This window comes from Strix aluco, chromosome 3 (assembly GCF_031877795.1).
Source record: "Strix aluco isolate bStrAlu1 chromosome 3, bStrAlu1.hap1, whole genome shotgun sequence".
Taxonomy (NCBI): domain Eukaryota; kingdom Metazoa; phylum Chordata; class Aves; order Strigiformes; family Strigidae; genus Strix; species Strix aluco.
In genome coordinates this window covers 119,082,744-119,101,657 of record NC_133933.1, presented here as the reverse complement: position 1 = coordinate 119,101,657, position 18,914 = coordinate 119,082,744, and the positions used below count along the sequence as shown (strand labels likewise).

Genomic DNA, 18,914 nt, shown 5'->3' with positions numbered 1-18,914 from the left:
TGTACTGCAAGATATTTGAAAATTTGTTACTTCAGAGGAACCTTAAAACCAACGAAAAAGTAGGTAGCATGTCAAAGATGGCTTTTCTATGAGTTGGGGGCAGCTCTTACCTTCTTTGATCAGTGATAGTGTGTCAGCCTTCTCCGATAGAATGTTTGTAGGCAGAGGAAAGTTGCAGAATGGAAACATCAGGAAGAAGGAAAATCAAAAATATGAAGAAGGGAAACAAGCTAATGGATTATTAAGTGATTGACATTTAATCTGTGGAATTTTTCTGTTTCCAAGTGTGCTTTTCCCCAGTAATCAGCTGAAAATTTGATATTAAATAGTTTATGTAGTTCTGACAACTCTGTTGTTTTCTGGTAGCTGTACCCCATGTGTTATTGTTTCCCATGTTCCTGAAGGATTGATGATGTTCTCTCCAAGCCTTCTTGGTTAAAGTCACTTTTTTCATGAAAGAATAACAAACTGTTCAAATAGTTTTTTTAGTATTTGTTGATGTCCCAAAGTTGAATGAAATTAAACTTGCTATGTTGTCCTGCTTGTTGCTTCTGATTTCTTCAGTTGCTTGAGTTTGGAATTGCTTAAATATTATGGTTTCCATGTCTGCCTTCCCATTATTGTTATTTTTAACCAACTCCTGTAGTCTTTAAGCGTCCTGGTACCAGAGACATCCTCAGATCGAGCCTGTGCTTAGTATGACTGGCAGAACAAAGTACTCTTCCTAGTATTTTGGGTTAAAGTCATGTCTTGGTAAGTTCCCCAAGTTCCTGTCCAAATACTTAACTTGAGAATTGTCTGACCAATTGACCAGAATGGACAACCAGTATCAAAACCAAACAGTTGGTGTTGATGGGAAACTGTTAAAATGTAAAGCGACTTGGGTTGATTTAAGATGTAAAGTTTGTAGCATGAAAGACTTAATGCAGTCTTATATTACCAGCTTGTTCAGAAAAGAGGTATGCACTGTGAGAGTTATTTGGTATTTTAATACTGGGATTGCTGTGCTCACTGAACAACAGTCGTATTCTCTGTTTAACAAGTAGCATTTATGGTGAAGTTTCCTCTGCAGTCTACATAATGCTGAAGTACAGTCCTCCCTTGCTGCTGTGTCTGTGTTGGAGTTCTCTCACTGGTTGTCTAATACCATGCTTTGCTAATTGTTGTAATCTTCATAACACAATTGCTTTGCTAAGTATCTACGAGAAAGCTATGATAGGTTGTCATGACCTGGACTGGGAACCATAAAGGTTCTGTGATCCCCTCGGGTTAAATCAAGGTGAAATGACACCAAACGACCAGTTAAAATATTTTACTTGTGGTAGAAAGGGCTTAAACTTGGATAATAAGCAATGTGGTCTCTTGTAAATCGATAAGAAAGAAAAAAAAAAAAAACAGAAAGGAGAGGAAGAGAGTCAGAGAAGTCTGGATCACCACCCCAGGTTCAAGTGTTGTCTCAGCTCCAGTAAGCTTGGGTGATGGGTGCACACACAGCAAAGTTTTCTATCGCCTTGTAAGTTCATCTTATCAGTTGATTAGCGTACTAGACAAAGAGAGGCAGGTATTCCACAGCTCGCTTCCATGAGAGATGGGGAAGAGGTGGAGCATGGTTCTGCGCATGTGTTGAGGGGGTTGTCCAATTGAGTCGGTGGTCACGATCTCCCCCTACCACCTTGACCTTTTCCACAGTTTTTGTTTCTTGGGCAATTATAGTTCCATCTGGTGTCAGTTGTTTATCTCTCTTATCAGTTTTTTAGCTCGTCTTTGAGGCTATAGTTGTAAATTAAAGTATAGGCCTTAACCGGAACATACGGTTTTACTCGGTCTACATCTCCTCTCTTCAAGGCTTATCTAAGGAATTTGGCTACACAACTGTAAGGGAGCAGAGCCAGGCAGCCTTCGATACACTCTGTGCTCCCCTAGGCAGATTAATTAATTCCTCAGACTAATCACAAGGGCCCACAATTTGTCCTTGAGGTTTTCTATGTCGATGAATGTTTGAGGCATTAATTCCTTCAGTTCCTTACATAGGTGAATTTTATGTCTGCTTTTTTCCTATGTTATTACTACAAAAAATGTGTGCTAATTACCCAAGAAGTATGTTTGCTCCCACATGCTATTCAGGTTACCAGTTTTACGGAGTCTGACATATGATCTGCACTACTCATGGTAGATTTCCTTGACTCTGATAGGAATCCATTTGCTCCTTAAACGGTAACATGGTTTCTTCTTGCTATACTGCAGCAAGAAACCACTGCATCATGGATGCTCCGCCAGAAATTTCACATACTTTAAGGTTAAACGGTGCCTCCTTAAGGGAGAAGTAGTTACTCTTAGCTGTGCTCTGCTTTACTTTCTGATCATAAGAACAATGCAAAACTACCCATTTTCCTGTTAATTATGATGGCAGACTGAGAGTCTCCTAGTGCTGTTTTTGAGGAAAATGGTGATAATGATTGCTGTTTTGCTGTCTTAGGCAATTCTTTACACCACAAAATAACTAAAACTCTTAAGAACCTTAACAGAATGTAAACATCCATGGTATAAGTTGTCTTGCTGTATGTTTGTGTATACTGTGAGGCTTAGGAATGTTAAATAAGTTTTACTGACCTCTTGAAGAGGATTAAATGTGGAAGGAAATTTTTTCTTTTCTTTTTCTTCTTTTTTTCTTTCAGTTTACTTTTGCAGGAAATGTTTTGAAATACACTCAGATCACATCTGAGAGCTATATGAGTGTCAGCCGCTAGGTGGTAGAGCATTTCAAGAGTAATGTGGACTTTGAAAATTGATAAAGGAGTGTTCTCGAGGCCGAACTTCTGGCTTTTCCAATATGTACCTTTTTTGCAGATACTTCACTTCTTGATGAGTTGTTCACAAAAATGACGCTTTCAAACAAACTTAGACATCTGTTCTCAAAGTTTTCGTCAAAGTAATCGTCAGTTAAATATAAAACTGCTTGTTAATAAGGTGAAAGGGCTTCAAGGGAAAATATTTTGATACATTTTAGTGGTAATCAGCAATAATCGTGACAGTTCCCTCGGAGTTTTTAAAACGTGTGTAACAAAATTATTGCATGCACATTTATAGTTGGTAGAGCACATTTAGAAAACAAAATTAAAAAACTTTAATGCATTTGATTCCTCAATAAAAGAGAAGTAGCTTTTGTACCACATCTGAATAAATGGAAACCTAATGTTTAAGCAGAATGACCAGAACTTTTAGTAAGCTTTATCTGTAATTGTTACCATTCTTTGAGGGTAGGGGAGAAACTCAAATTTGTAGCCAGACATACTTTATTTTAAACGTTGGGAATTACTCCTTATTTGGAAAGCTAGAGATGAGAATGGATAGGGATAAACACCACAAATAACAAGGGTTACTCAAGTAATATTTAAGTCTTAAACTTCAGGGTGTCTATTCACAGACAAAGCTTATTGGGGCTGTTATGTGTCTTGGTATACATAAGTCTTTTTGTTACTGCAAGCAAACTGCTATAGTTCTGGCTTAAGGGAATTAAAAACCCCATTACGTGGCAGTATATGAACCCATAACATGCCTTTATATATTTTACAGACTTCTCCTTGTAGGAGGTTGTGAAACAGATGAAGATGGAGTATCTAAAGCAGCTGGTTGTGGGATATCTGCTTGGAGAGTTCTGTCAGGCTCTCCTCATTATAAACAGGTCACTAATTATGAAGATGATATTAGAACAGTAAGTATGTTTCCTCAATTTAGTGGTTGAATATTGTTACTGTCAGAATTATCTAACTGGAAGTTCGATATGAATCTCTTTTTGAAAGAAGAATTTAATGCAGTGTTTTGCTATTTTGTAAGCTATCATGTGAACTTCTAGTAAGTTATCTCTTCTACCCCCAGCATCTGTCTATTTCTGCTTTTTCTGTAGTATGATTTGAATTTTTAAGTTCTTGATTATCACTTGTGGTTTTAAGAAAAACCCAAACCAACAAGAAACAAAAAAAACGTAGTGTGGAAATATACAAACTCATTAGTTGTTTATTGGGGTATGTTGCCTGTCTTTGTTGGAAAATATTCCAGTTACTTTTGGTTTTTTGTTACTTCATAACAGAAGGCAGTACACCTGAAATAAATGTTTCAGTTTAAGTCTGACTCTTTTTCTTTCTTTTGTTTCTAGTAGAAGTAAATGTCTGATTTGGGAACAACTGCTGTGTGGATGTACTGAAATCGATTTACAGTATACTTGGATAAATTCCAGTAGTTACTCTTGTATAGGTATTGCTTAGTATTAAAATTGAGCTGTTAATTTCTTTGCAAATGGGTAGTGCTTTTCTGTGGCATGATACATACCTAATGAAATGGGCAAAGTTACATAAACTATGTTTTATTTTCCTTGCATTATTTTAAAGTAGGCAGTCTTATGGAAGTTTAAAGAATCTTGCAGAGTTGTTTTAGTACTTCAGATATGACTTAGTTTTTGTTGCATAAAACAATGTATGAGATTTGTCTTTTATTGTATGATGTGTTTCTGTTCTTACAGGCACAGGGAAGAGGATTATTAAGGATTGTGAATTTAAGATTTTACAGCAGGCGGGGAACAGAACAGGTATTTAGGTCTACCTCAGAAATGTATTTTACTGACATAATTGTCCATTAATGACTGCCTGAGAGACTGAAAGTATTTTTTAATTTATGCAACTTCAGAATTAGTATTTCTATAAAACTTTTAAAAATAATAAGCTTTTTGCATTAAATGGAGTAGCTTGCTATTTATTTGCCTTTTTAAAAAACCTAATTAGTTCATCTACTGAAGTTTGAATCTTGAGTTTTCAGCATACTGACAGGAACAGGTCTAGAGATGTGGAGTTCAATATCAAATGTAGACTCTTATTCAAAAAGGAAGGTGTAAAAAGCCACCTAATTATTTGTTAATGAGTGTAACGATCATAGCATGTTATGCGTGTTATATTTTCTACAAGAAAAGAGCAGACTGTGATGATGTTTCTTAAGTACACACCTGAGAGAAATAAGAGGAATGAAACCCAGCCTTCTGCACTATCGCAATTTCAATAGAAAACAAACAAACCCTCACCTTACAGCCCAAAACTTTCATGCAGTGTGGGAAAGAAAAAATGAGTGGATTCAACTAATCATTCATGGCTTAAATAGGGCAGACACAAAGGCTTCATTTTTACAGCCTGTTATGAGATATGGAAAGGTATATTATGGGTCAAACTTCTACTGCCAGGTTGCTTGCGAATCTGATGAAACTGCTTATCAGAGTCAGCTTGTTCTTATCAAACCCTGAGTATGGGTCTTGTACTCTCCCCTGAATGAGTGTTAAATCTTCAGTGTCATGCTGAGGTGTAGGTCTGTGCTTCCTATATTTCTAAGGGTTTGCACACAGTGCTTGTGGCTTGCTTTTACATGCCTTAGGAGCTACCTATGCAGTACTGCACCATCTTCTCCTATCTCTTGTCTACGAGTTGTGTGTAGCCTTTGTTTGGTTGCTTTTTTATCCCCCTTTCCCTCCTTGTAAAAAAAAATTTGTTTTCCTTTCTTCTGCTTTATGAGGAAAGAACAGTAAAGAATCTGTCTGCTGCCCTCACTGTGTCCTCCTGGGAGGAAAAATGGCTGGTCTGAAGTTATATGGACTTTGAAAATGACCTTAATAGATTTTTAGGATGTTTGGGTGACTGGTTAAAAGAAGAAATTGCATGCTTGATTCGAAGGGGGAAACAAATCTTTCTGAATCTCTCTCAGGGGTAGAATGGGGAGAGATTTTATTTCCTTCACTCAAAATATAAAAGGGAAGGCTGAAGTAGACTTCTTTTTACTGGAGGGCTAGTAATGAGTGTAGCTGTGCTAAACTTCAGCTTCATTGCACTTGCTACTACTAAATTTACAAAGAGGTTGTTATTAATCTTTGAATGTTTTAATCCAATTTCAGATATTATGGTTTAAAGAAGTGAGGTATAGTTTATATTCTTAGTGGAAATTGGTGACACTGTTAAGGTGTGACAGGCACAGCAGCTAGAATACTTGTATATTAGAACTAGCTATATTGGGATTTGATTCTTAGTGTTGCTAACATGAATGACACAAAATGTGAAATGCCAACCTGCTGAGGTTTTCAGTATCTTGTTCTGCAGTTCCCTTAAGCTGAGAAGCTGTTTACTGAGGCAGCGTTGCCTACTTTGCCTAAGGATTGATTAATCTCTATAGACAACATCTGTAAATTAGAATGTGTTAATGGCCACCCAACATCTAAATTTAGCAGCAAGAGAATAACTACTGACTACTGAGTAAACATTTAACTCTTTTTTTTTTTTTTTTTTTTTTTTTTAAGATCTTGTTAAGAGACTTGGCATGTACAATTCCTTGACAAACTACAGTAGAGATTGCAGTACTCTAGCTGCTTAAGAATATAATCAGAGAACGCTTATGAAATTTTTATGATATAAATAATTATTAATTGGTTTTAAAAACACTTAATTATGCTTTCTTTTTCAATTAAAAACACATTTTAAGCTTGGATTTAAGCAGCGCTCTCAATAGCTGCAAACCACTGTACAACAGTGAGCATATTACTTCATTGTCATTGTTTCTGTGGCATAGCTAGAACTTAAAACATCATAAGAAATAAAAATAATAAAAAAACCCCAAACCCAAACAAAGATACATATCCTAAAATAATATTGTTATCTTCAAATGATACCTACCACAAATGTGCTGTAGAAACTCCATTAAAACTTCTTAATTGTATGGACGTCTAGTAACATTTCTGTACTTCATTTATGTTGGGGTATTTTCCAGGATGAGAGGCGCTGGCTTCAAAATTGATTAGATGCAAACTTGGACAGTTCTAACATTTGCAGGATGAATTTTTATTAGGAAGTTTTTAAAAGTGAACTGCACTAACAAAAATGGGATTTTTATAAACAGTATAATTTTTGGGAATCTACATGCTGTCTTTCAGTGAAAACTAGTCTCTCTGAGAACCTAATGATCTTTCTTAAAACACAGAAGTTGTGTTGGGGGCAGGGAGAATAAGTAGAAATTGTATTTTCAGAAATTGTTGTGCATTGCCAGTGGCACTAAGTTTGACTTCAAAAATTGAGTGTATATTTGCAGCCTCTTGTCTTGTGGAAATAGTGTATAGATCTTGTTGTAACTGTGTGGGAGTTTGTGAATCCTGAAGGAAATATTTTGTTACAAGTACATTTTGCCTCTTAAGATACCCAGAGCTGAAGGAGAACAATCCAGGAGCATTTTTGTAGCCTTGATGAAGTTTACTTACAAATATTGAATTATTTCATCTGTATGGACTTAATCTGATGTTCACTATATTGCTGCTTAGTCCGTTGTTACCCAGGAGATTCTTAAGTTACGATTTACTTGTCTTGAAATGAACAATGTGTTTCTCTAATATCTCTTCATCTGTGTATCTCTTGTATCCTTTTTTTTTTTTTAATTGTAGTAATGCTTGCCCGAAAGTTTGTTCCCAGGGATGAAGAGCTGTGTTTTCGTAAAATTCTTCCTTGGGTGAACCTCAGAGGCAGGACAGTAGAAAACTGAGGCTGCTGAATGTTTTCTCTGAACAGAGAACAAGCCACAGTAGCTTTGCATTGCTGTCTGCAGCGTTCTCCTAGGAATGCCGCACTTGTCATTTTATTTGCTGTGTAACGATGTGGTACAGAAGTTCACATTCCTAAAGATTTGTTAGTGTTATCATAGTACTCTTCTTTTTATACAGGTTGTTTTTACTCTTCCTGCCACAATTGATATTTTATCTTTATTATGGCTTTTAGTATAGTTTTTTTTTTAAGTTTAAAGCATGTTAAATTTTCAGGATGAAAGACTGTATTTTTTTTTCTTCTAAAATAGAAACAATAGTTTGGGGTTTTGGGGATTTTTTTTTGGGGGGGGGGTATTCCTTGATGTGTGTGAGGGGTTTTTTGTTGTTTGCTTGGGGTTTTTTGTTTTTTGTTTACTTTGCTGATATAATGTTTGGCAGGATGGAGTTTTCAAGATGAATATTTCACCTGATGGAACTCTTCTGGCAGCTATTCATTTCTCAGGAAAACTGACGATCTGGTCTATTCCATCTCTTAGACAACAAGGAGAATGGGACCAAACTGATCAGGTAAGGATGTAAATGTTTAGAAACTTGCAGTATAAATCTTAATCTTTCTGTGTTTTAACCATAAGCATTAAACTTTAAAAATTAAGAAAAAGAAGCAGTTGTGTTGCACTGGATTTTTCATGAGGCATTTTGGTACCAAGTGGGTGACACTGATAGAGGTAGACTGAAATGCTATTTTAAAATATAAGTGGGGGCCAACGTGGGTAACTTCATTTGAATTGTTGAAACCAAATTCTGCTGGATGTCTAATGTGTTCATCTATTTCTCCCTCAAAATTTACCTTCCTTCTTCCAGATAACGCTCGAGAATAGTTTGTTCATCAGGTTGATATTAGTAAGTCACATGCTTTCTACAGGAATTGTTTGCAAAACTGAATGTTCTCTAAGGAGAATGCTTTATTGAGGAAAATGTGTCTGCATTTTCAAAAGTGACACAGCTGAAATGACGCCCACTAGTCTGAAGTATTCTGGGTTTACTCCACTTAATTTCTTGACTAATAGATATAGAAAGGCTTTTCACTTGAAGTGCTGTGTGTTACGTTCTAAACCTACAAGACATGAACCCACATCAAGTCCAAACAGGGTAACAGTCAAATGGGATCTTTGGTCACTAGACATGTATGGCACAAACTACCAATATTTCCTACACAGTATTGATCTCAGATGGTTTTATTGTACGTAAGTGTGTTTCTTACTAGAAAATTATTGTAGAATGAAAGATTTGCTAGTTAGGAGTAAACAGTTGTGTTTTAGTGCATATGCTGATTAATTAATCCCTGTTACATTATCATTAAATATTTGCAGTTTCTGTTTCTTTGTAATTTCTTTTTGCAGGGTAGATTTTTGCACAATGTATCGACTCCTTTAGAAATTTCAATACAAAAATACTTCCTCCAATTTTTGTGGACTGTTTTAAATTCAAGTTTATGCATTCATAAATGAATGAAATAAAGCTTTTTCACATGCTGTATTTAATTTCTCTGCAGTCTGTGCATTGTGCAGTAGTTACTATAAGGTCCACAACAAAATGCTTCCTTGACATTACATATAGGCACAGGCTTCCATAGTGAGGAAGAGGACAAAATGAAGGAAGACATCTTCCTCTGGGTATCATGATGACTATGAGGTTAAATGAATATTTTCAAGAAAAATTACAAAAAAGATAGGCCAAACTTTGATTGTAGGAAACACTTAAGTCAATAATACTTGTGCAGATAATGGTATGTTGCCATCCTGAACAACACTAGTGTGCTGCTACCTTTTTCATTTGACTGCAAGAGCAGCTACTGACTTGGAAACATGGGTGTGGTGTTGTGTAGCTTAAGTTTTGTTTTTCATAGGTAAGCAGTCAGATCTAGTCAGGCTGTACTGATTATGAAACTCTTCTGGGTCTGGCTGGGATGGAGTTCATTTTGTTCACAGCAGCCTATATGGTGCTGGGTTTTGGATTTGTGACGAAATTGGATTTGCTGATAACACATCAGTGTTTTAGCTGTTGCTTAATAGTGCTTACACAGGTTCAGGGCCTTCTCTATTTCTCACTGTTGTCCCCCAATGAGTAGTTTTGGGGTTTGCAACAACCTGAGAGGGGACACAGCCTGGACAACTGACCCCAACTGACAGAAGGGATATTCTATGCCATGTAATGTCATGATCAGCAATAAAAACAGAGCAGGGCGAGGTTTTGGGCAGGTAGCCAGAGCTTGGAGACTGGGTGGGCATCTGTCTAGTTGTGGGAGATGGTGAATGGTTACCTTTGTACCACTTGTTTTAATTTCTTTTTTCCCGGCTTTCCTTTGTTTATTAAACTGTCTTTGTCTTGACCCACAACTGTTCATGCTTTTGCTCTTCTTATGCTGTCCCGCTGCGGACAGGAGTGAGCAAGGGGACTGTGTGCTGCATAGCTGTTGGCTGGTATCAACCCACCACAGAAATGTAGTTCCAAGCTTGTTCAGTAAAGCACTTTTAAAAAACTAAAAACAAACAAAAATTCTGCTCCAGTGTTGGCAAAAGTGGTGTGTGTGTGTGTGTATGTGTGCATATCTATTTTTAATGTGTTCTCACAAAAATCTGAAGCGTACAAATTTTGCTCAAGCATGCTTACAGTGAATTGTTATATTTTTTTTCTGTGTTTCTAATCATAATGAATATGTATTCTGAAGCAGTTTTGAGGATTTCACAATTTAGTGAGGATGATATAAAGGAATATTCAGTATGACTTATCAGAATGATTTTTATAGGTGAAACTAGTGTTCAGGTATAATGGATATTTTCATAGTGTGTGTCATTCTAACTTGTCACTCAAACATATCTGTTAAATTAGCTTAAAGTGGCCTCATGTTTACTTTTAAGTAGTAGACTCTTCTCTTTCTACTAAAAAATTTTCTGAAAATCACCTTACATGCTTTGGTTGTCTGAGCTGTATAGTCTACCTGTACTTCCATTGTATTGCAGTTAGGGGCAGGATTACTGGCATCTATATTTGTGTAGTTCTCATATATTCTGATTTTACAAAATAAAGTAAAAAAACCCCCAACACAGCAACAGCTTACTAATTCTAAACATTGCAGTGCATTATTAAATAATGTTGCTTCTTTTGCTGCACTAGTCGTGAAAGAGCCTTTATAGTTACAAAAATAACCAGAGTAAATACTTACAGCACTGTACTAGGCTGGTACTCAGGAACACTACACAAAGCAAACAGGAGGACTGTTTTGGAGATTCCTCTTTTATATGCTTTCAGTCCTATGTCTAGACACGAAAAACAAACACTTGGGCTTCTGATTGCTGGAGAGCCTTTATTTCATAAATCTTTGGGGTGTGATTGCTGTTTAATGCTGATTAGGCCGGGTCTGATAATACTCTTGTTTTCTAATATGGTGTTTTAAGAATCCAGAAGTCTGTTTTGCTACGATTTTTTTTTTTTTAAATAATTTAACTGTCTGGAGGAAAGTACAATGTCATTACAGCAGCTGTATGTTTTCTGTTCAGGAAAAGTTTGAATTTATGGGGAGCATTTTCATTGAAAAATGAGTGGGTCAACAATAGAGTAAAAAACCAGATTGTCTGTGTGACAAAGATATACTTGAATATAACCTTTTTTTGTCTTGCACTTATTTTTTTTTTTAGCCAGGTTATGATGAGCTCAACCCAGACTGGAGACTTTCTAGTGAAAAAAGAAAGAAGATAAAAGGTATGTGGTACAGTTAGGTCATTATTTTATACCATTGTGTAGTTAAAAATATTTACACAAATATACAAAGACCTGTAATGGCTTAATTAAATCTCAATTGGAATAGTTGCCAAAATTGTATGTATGATTTGAATTTGTAGCATGGCATAGCTAAATGAGTACCACAATAGTTTTTTTTAAAATCCTCTCATAGGAATACTTTTGTAGCCATAACCATAAATAAGACGATATTTCAGTTAGTACAGGACTTCATTTATTATTAATAATGTGATTATGACTCTGTAGAATGCTGAACATTCAGCAGACATCTCAGCAGCCACTACATCATAGTATCGTAGGTAACATATTATTAGACTCGACAGTCTAAAACCGAAGCTTACCTTTGCCTTTTCTTTCTATAAATGTCTAATAAATCTTGAAAGCTAACATAATGTGAAGATAGCAGTTTAAAATACTAAAACAAAACAGCTTTGTTTCTTCCTACTGGATTTGCCTCATGTCAGTCTCTCTATTCTTTTCCCAAAATTCAGACTACAATGTGAAGCCATTTATCACCTGGTTATTGCATGGCTCTTCCAAGAGTGGAGATCGATGACTATTCTGTGATCCATTCACTACTGCTTGTATACATCTATATTATTAAAAGATCCCTATTTCTTTGTACTATTTTTCTTGGTGATTCTGTCTTCAGGTTAATTCATCTGACCTTCATGGGTAGGCTGCTGACTAAGTACTGAAGTGGCAGAAAAGTGCTAAGCTGATCTGTTTCTCAGTGCTGTTTGGGGAAAGATCGTTTTCATTTGGAGAGATGGAAAATTACACTGTAGTGAACAAATTGAGCTAACTCTCGTGACCATTTTGTCCTAACATCCAGTCACCATAACCAAGACAGCCTTAGAAATGACACAGCTTCCATCTTCAGTGACTTTTTTGTTTGTTTTGTTGGTTTAATCTTCCTAACAACCTCATCCTGTAGGCTGTTTCAGAAGTCTTGTTCATAGTTTTCGCTTGTCCTCAAAAGCAGTGTAACCTTTTCTGATTTTCATCAGTATTATGTTTGTTGACAGGGAGACTTGGTCAAGGATGGCCTGGGAAGTATTGAAGTAGATCTTTATCAAATATCTAAAATTTGTCATATTTTGTGCAAGTAAAGCCGTTTACTGTGAATTCTTTTTCAAAATAACATTAAAAAATAATTACATCCACAATTAAGTGATCTTTTTGCCTCTTCAACAGCTTTACTTAATGCAGAACTGATTTAGTAAAATATAATTGATCTAAAATACAAACTTACTGAACCGAAGATGCATATACAATAATAAATGGTTGTTAAATTAGGCCATCAGATGAAATCTCTTAGTAACTGAAGTCACTTCTGTTCTTATCTGGTGTTTAAAGTTATCTTTCTAGGTATAGTGCATTCTTATTTCCTTGTTTATTTCTTTTAGATAAAGAATCCTATTACCCATTGGTAGATGTAAATTGGTGGGCAGATAATTCTGTCATCCTGGCTCGCTGCTCTGGTGCATTGACTGTGTCATCAGTCAAGACATTAAGAAACTTGCTGGGAAAGTCATGCGAATGGTTTGAGAGTGCTCCTCAGGTCACTTCAGCTCATGATGGAGGATTTCTAAGTCTGGAGGTGAGGAATGTGCACAAGCAGATAACCTTTTTGGAATGCAGTAGAACAGTTTGCTTTGTGTATGTAATCCTAAGGATGTTGTGTGTATGTGTGTGGTGTGGTTAAAAAAAAAAAGTTATTATTACTAATAGAAAGAGTGATTCTGTTTCCTTATCTCTAGATAGGTATTGCAGGGAAATTCTGAACTTGCTGCAACTTAACTGTCTTAACAAAAACTTGATTGTTAAATAACTTCTGGAGAGTAGAAGCAAAGCTCTTAGAAGGCTGAGCCTGAATGAGAGGAATCTTGCTGCAGGAAACAGTTTGTGTTGACAGTTTTCACTACTTTGTATGTTAGTGCATTTGAAGAATACGGCAAGTGTCCCTCTCCCATTTTGAAACAGATGCCTCTTAGAGACAGAGTATGTTTAAAAGAAATGAGGAACACATTTAAATTAAGACAAAGCCATGTAAAAGATATTTTTTTTTTTCATCTTTAGTAGGATTCCAGGAAGGAGAAGAACACAATTAAGTTAACCAGGAATTTTCTTTGAAACTTAGCAAATTATTCTTTCCTAGGGCTTACACTATAGGTCTTAAACATCTTAAACAGAAGTTTAAAATAATACTTACCAGAATATCTCAATATGTACCAAAGCTTGTATGTATGTTTTTTGGAGGTTTATTATTCTGGAAATAAGATACAGCCAGTGACTGACATATTACAGCCTAAGAGTGTAGTTTGAGGCAACATTTGCATTGAACAGAAAGCCTTGCATTGGATAGCTAAGAGTTGAAAACACTGCTGTATGCTGCACTGAGCTATATAACAGTGTATGAAGATGTCTCCATAGTTCTGCCTTGTCTGGGGTAGTGTAGGATGTTTAGTAAGAATCTTTCACTCTTACTTCAGTAGGTAAGGGATAGAGCCTTAGATCTAGGAGACAGACTCAGTGAGGTTTTGTGAAGCATGTTAAGCAAGTTGAGAAATAAAAGATTTAGAGGAGAAGGGGAGGAAGGATGTTGATTTTGAAATTTGAAGTGGTGGAAGTGGCATTACTCAATTCTCATCAAACTAGTTGAGGTGTACCGAGTGGATGCTTCATATTCATATTTTCTGTGCAGTGTGAGATAAAACTTGTTCCAAAAAGATTACGCTTGGAGAGCAGGCCTGGTGATGAAGATGAGGGAGAAGATGACTCTGACTCAGATGATGAAACTTCTGCTAAGGACAGATACTTCAGCTACCTAAAGCAAGGCCTGTACTTTGTGACAGAAATGGAACGATTTGCTCCTCCACGGAAACGTCCACGTACTATTACAAAGAATTTCCGTCTTGTTAGTTTGAGATCCACGACTCCAGAGGAACTGTACCAGAGGAAAGTAAGTATAGAAGGAAAGATCATATCTCTCTTAATCAGCTTTATTTAGAAAGAACTTTTAATTCTTGCTATATCAACAGAAGGATTTAGGCACATATTTCTAAGGGTCCCTTAGTTGACAGTGTACTGTGTTACCTAATTGAAGGGATCATTGTTTAAAACTGCATTGTAATGATTCAAATAAGATGGTGTTTACAGGTCACTGAGGAGACACTGTGCATCATTAGCTTGGCTGGATGAAGTGCACTCATGTGAGTGTTTACAAATAGTGGAAGACCTGGCAAATACATTGAATGAAATTAATTTAGCTTGTTATTGGCCAGGCAATGGGATAACTTATACTCCGATGTGAATGTAGTTTATTTGCATGTTCTTTCAGGCACACATACAAATTAGGCCTGTGACTCACTTGTACCAAACAGATAGAAGACTACTCTAGGCAGTTCTTTGTCCAGGCCATTTCAATTGTTCTGATGGTAAGCCAGTTCGCTCTATAGCTATTAGAGTTTTCAGAGAGTGTTGATGTCATGCTGGTTACCTAAATAACTTCTTCCTTTTTCTTGAGGAAAAATCTCTGATTTTCTAGAGGTGTCCATCAGATCTGAGTCTTACTCATCTGTATCTGGAGTCATTCTCTTTCCTACCTGCTTAAGCATATCCACAGTAATTATCCCTATACCTGTTTCAACACATAGAACTAATAATTGGTTGTTAAATACGGAAACTGGATGACTTCCGTTCTCACATGTTTGCTTTTATAGATTGATAATGAAGAATATGGGGAAGCTTTGTCTTTGGCTCAAGCATATGGCCTTGATTCTGATCTTGTGTATCAAAGACAATGGAGGAAGTCAGCTGTTAATGTTGCTTCAATTCAAGACTACTTGGTGGGTTTGTTTTTCGTGACTTTTAGGTTTTCTTATGGGAATGGCTGTGTTACCCTTTACAGAAATTGAATTCTCAATTGTGTTCTAATTTACACAACATAAATTGGGGGTGATTTGGAGAGCTGTCCTGCAAATTCCATTTTGTGTCATGTGGAAAAGTGATCTTGTTAATTTAACTGAAGCCTTAATCCAGAGACCTTGGAAGTTAATGGAAATCTTTCGTTTCAAGTATGTTCTAATTTCCGTTAATAGCAGCTTTCTTTCTCTGGTCTAATCTCTCCCCAACATGCAACAGTAGATTGTTGCCTGAAAAATGATAATAATAAATAATTGGAAATATAAAGCATTTAAATAGCTTCCAAGTATTTTAGAAAATTAAATGGCAAGGTGAAGTTGGAATCAGTAGCTGTATAGCAAAGTTTTAATAACAAAATCTACAGTGAACTCTGCTACCTGTAACTGGAGCTTTTTAGTAGAATCCAACATGGGGTTTTCTGGCTTGGAAGAAGGACTTCCAACTCAGCAGACAAGTGAGCTGCACAACCTAATGGTGCTATAGGGTAAAGTCTTCCAAGAGAACAAGAGAAATATTATGTAATTTTTGTTTTTTCAAGTCAGATATTAATTGAATGTCAAAATAAGATTTTTACAAGTAGCCACTCTCCACGTGCTATGTAATCTTAACTGAAGATCAGCAGATAAGGCCAATAGTATTTTGTGACCCTGGTGTGTGTTTTTTGTCACAGAAGCCTATTGGCATGTGAAGAGGTTGATACTGAAAATGACTCTAGTGCTATTGTGAAATACATTTGGTTTATAAAAATTGCATTTTAGCCCCAAACCATCACATTTTATCTAGTGTAAGGAGGAGTGATACTAATTAGGGAATACAAATAATAACAACTTCTGTTCCAGTTCTTGTGAAAGTTCTGCTACATCATTCAACATTTCTGCCCTTTTCTGCCACATAAACTCTGAGGGAATTATGTTTTTTGCATTCTCACCTCTTTTGTTGGTTCACATTGCAAATAATCAGATTAACTGGACATTTTCTTAAGTGGAAGAAACACATTAGAAGATTTTAACATCTCTGTTCTTGTTGCTTTGGATTGAAGCATATGATATTGTGTCTACGCTCTTGTTCTTGGACAGAGCAAAATTAAGAAGCGCGCATGGGTTCTTCATGAGTGCTTGGAAAGAGTTCCAGAGAATGTGGATGCTGCTAAGAAGCTGCTTCAGTACGGCTTGAAAGGCACAGACTTGGAGGCTCTTGTGGCCATAGGAAAAGGAGAAGATGGTGGCAGGTTTGGAAAGAGTATTTTTTTTGTTTTATTTTTAAAGAATGCTGTATGACATCTTTTCTAGTAATCTGGTAAAACTTTTTTATCAGCCACTAATGAAAATGTTAAGATGCTTTTACAGGACATTAAGAAAGGTAATGCTTTGAATCAAACTAAAGACGTCCATGAGGTACCTATTCTCATTTTACCTTTGTAAAAGGTAAAATCACTGTTTATTTTGTACTGTGTTTTCCCTCTTCTCTGGATGCTCTTTATTTTCTTCATCATAGAGAACTTTGCTATGAGAATCTATTTCTGTTGCCTCGTCTGGAAGCTGCAACTACCCCTATAAATGCCTTTTGCTGTATGTCTTAATTGTTGTAATGATCTTCAGTAGTTCAAGTGGGGAAGGGATCAAATCAAAACACAGTGGGTCAGTGGGGAAATAAATGCAGAGACAATTCTCTTCAGTATTCAGTTCCTGGTGGTAGAAATAGAAGAGGATGTTCTTTCTTTGTGCAGTCATCTATTACCATTGTATGCCGTAGAGCTGCTGCCGATTCCAGTGCTACCTGTGGAATTTAGAAACTTTTATCAACCATCATAGTTATGTGGTTGCTGGTTCGTTTTTTTCATTTGTTTTAGGGAGGGAGTGAAAATAAGAGATGTGTCTGTTGTTGGCTTGTGATGGGTGCCTGCTATTTTACAACAGCAAAGCTCAGTATCTTTTTCTATAGAAGTTTAGACTTTTAGTCAAGACATAAACAGAAAGCTGTGTTAGTATGTTTATTCAAAAATTGGTTAATCATATCTTTTTGTTGTTGCTTTTTTTGTTTATCAACATAGATTACATTGTTGGTTTTGTCTTCCAGATTTATCTTACCGGGGGAGGTGGACATTGAAATTCCCTATGAAGACTTTTTGTTACCAGATGAAGAAATGGATACTAGAAAGGAAAAAGAGGCCAAGAAGCGTCAAGAACTGCTATTATCAGTAAACTTCTCAAAGTAAATGAAATGTTGGGCTATGTTTTATTTGGGGTTAGATGCTTATTTTAACTGCACAGTTGCAAGAACGTAACTACTCTGATGTATGTTATTCCTAATAGGACAGTGGTTTAAATTTTACTTGGCATTATAATATGTCAGAGCTCTCGGTTGACTTAATTTCTTAATATATTCCAGTGCAAAAAGTCATTAAAATGTGCGACTGTTGTCTTCATATGCACGTGATGTACAGTATCAGTTGTGAGCATGAAAATTCCTGTTTTGAACACAGGCTGACACTGGAACAAAAAGAACTCTGCCGTAGCAGGATGAAGCTGTTAACTTACCTTGACCGCCTTGAAACCTATGAGGTGAGGAAACTTGCTAATTGGCTACAGTTCCTTTGAGTTCTCATTCCACAGGTATTCCTGTAACTTTCTTGTCACATCATGGTATCTTTTTTTGTTATATATTGTAATGTCAATAATTATAGTCTTCTTGCAATGCTGCAGTCTCTCACCTGAGCTGTTTTCTGTTCAAGCTACCGTGTTTCTCCTGCTTTACTTTTGCAAATGGCCAGCTTCTACTGTAGAGAGGTATAGTTGGGCAGAAGCCTGCTTTGAACATACTGTGTCTGCAGGGAATCAACTTACGCCACAACACGAAATGTACCACATCATTCTGTAACTAATGCTGTGTAAACACTAATTAAAACAGGGCAGAGAATTGTCTTAGTTTATCAATCAAAAATGTATCTTTTTTTCATACTGAAACAAATAAACAGCAGCATGCTTTTCTGTGTATATTTCATACTTACGCATCCTAAGATAAAGAAATGTGTAGGCTTTTTGATGCTTTTGTAAATCTTGCATAAAACCCGAACTTTTATAAGTGGTGTGTGTGGTTGTTTTTTGTTTTTTGTTTTTCGTTTTTTTTAAGGAAATCCTTGGAGGGCCTCATGCAGCTGAACAGCACTATGATGCCGAATTCTTCAAGAAGTTCAGGAATCAGAATATTGTACTTTCAGCAAGAACTTATGCTCGGGTATTAATATTTATTTCGCTAGAATGTAATTTTGCTGTTTACACTTAAGTGTATTTTTTTCCGCCCTTTGCACTTGGTTGAATCTCAGTGGGAATTTAAGAGGCGTGGGGGGGCGTATCTGTTTGATTGTAAATAAATAAATGCAGTGACCCTGACCTAATTTTCTTTATTGCTAAAGAAAATTCTAAAGTTAAATGTTTGTTGCATCATCTAAGTTCTGCAACTTAATGTTTTGCTCTTTAGGAAAGCAATGTCAGAGCCCTGGAAATTTTGTTCACTTTCCATGGATCAGCTCTACTTCCACACAGACAGGCAATTCTCTCCAATTTTCCAGAGACTACTTCACCACATGAATATTCTTTCTTGTTGCCTGAAGCATGGTAAGGATGCATCAATGGAT

At 36.2% G+C, this 18,914-nt stretch overlaps 1 protein-coding gene across 4 annotated transcripts in view; it reads left to right on the top strand.

Moving 5' to 3' along the window:
* NBAS (NBAS subunit of NRZ tethering complex) overlaps positions 1-18,914 on the top strand; it is a 189,549-nt gene that overhangs the window by 15,975 nt on the left and 154,660 nt on the right. For all 4 annotated transcript variants that reach the window (XM_074820084.1, XM_074820083.1, XM_074820081.1 and 1 more), the window contains 12 exons: positions 3,574-3,712; positions 4,517-4,582; positions 7,994-8,122; positions 11,251-11,314; positions 12,763-12,956; positions 14,061-14,318; positions 15,079-15,204; positions 16,357-16,508; positions 17,357-17,491; positions 17,763-17,841; positions 18,410-18,514; positions 18,758-18,894. In XM_074820084.1, coding sequence (XP_074676185.1) covers positions 3,574-3,712; positions 4,517-4,582; positions 7,994-8,122; positions 11,251-11,314; positions 12,763-12,956; positions 14,061-14,318; positions 15,079-15,204; positions 16,357-16,508; positions 17,357-17,491; positions 17,763-17,841; positions 18,410-18,514; positions 18,758-18,894 — 1,584 coding nt within the window. The remainder of the gene's footprint in view (positions 1-3,573; positions 3,713-4,516; positions 4,583-7,993; positions 8,123-11,250; positions 11,315-12,762; positions 12,957-14,060; positions 14,319-15,078; positions 15,205-16,356; positions 16,509-17,356; positions 17,492-17,762; positions 17,842-18,409; positions 18,515-18,757; positions 18,895-18,914) is intronic.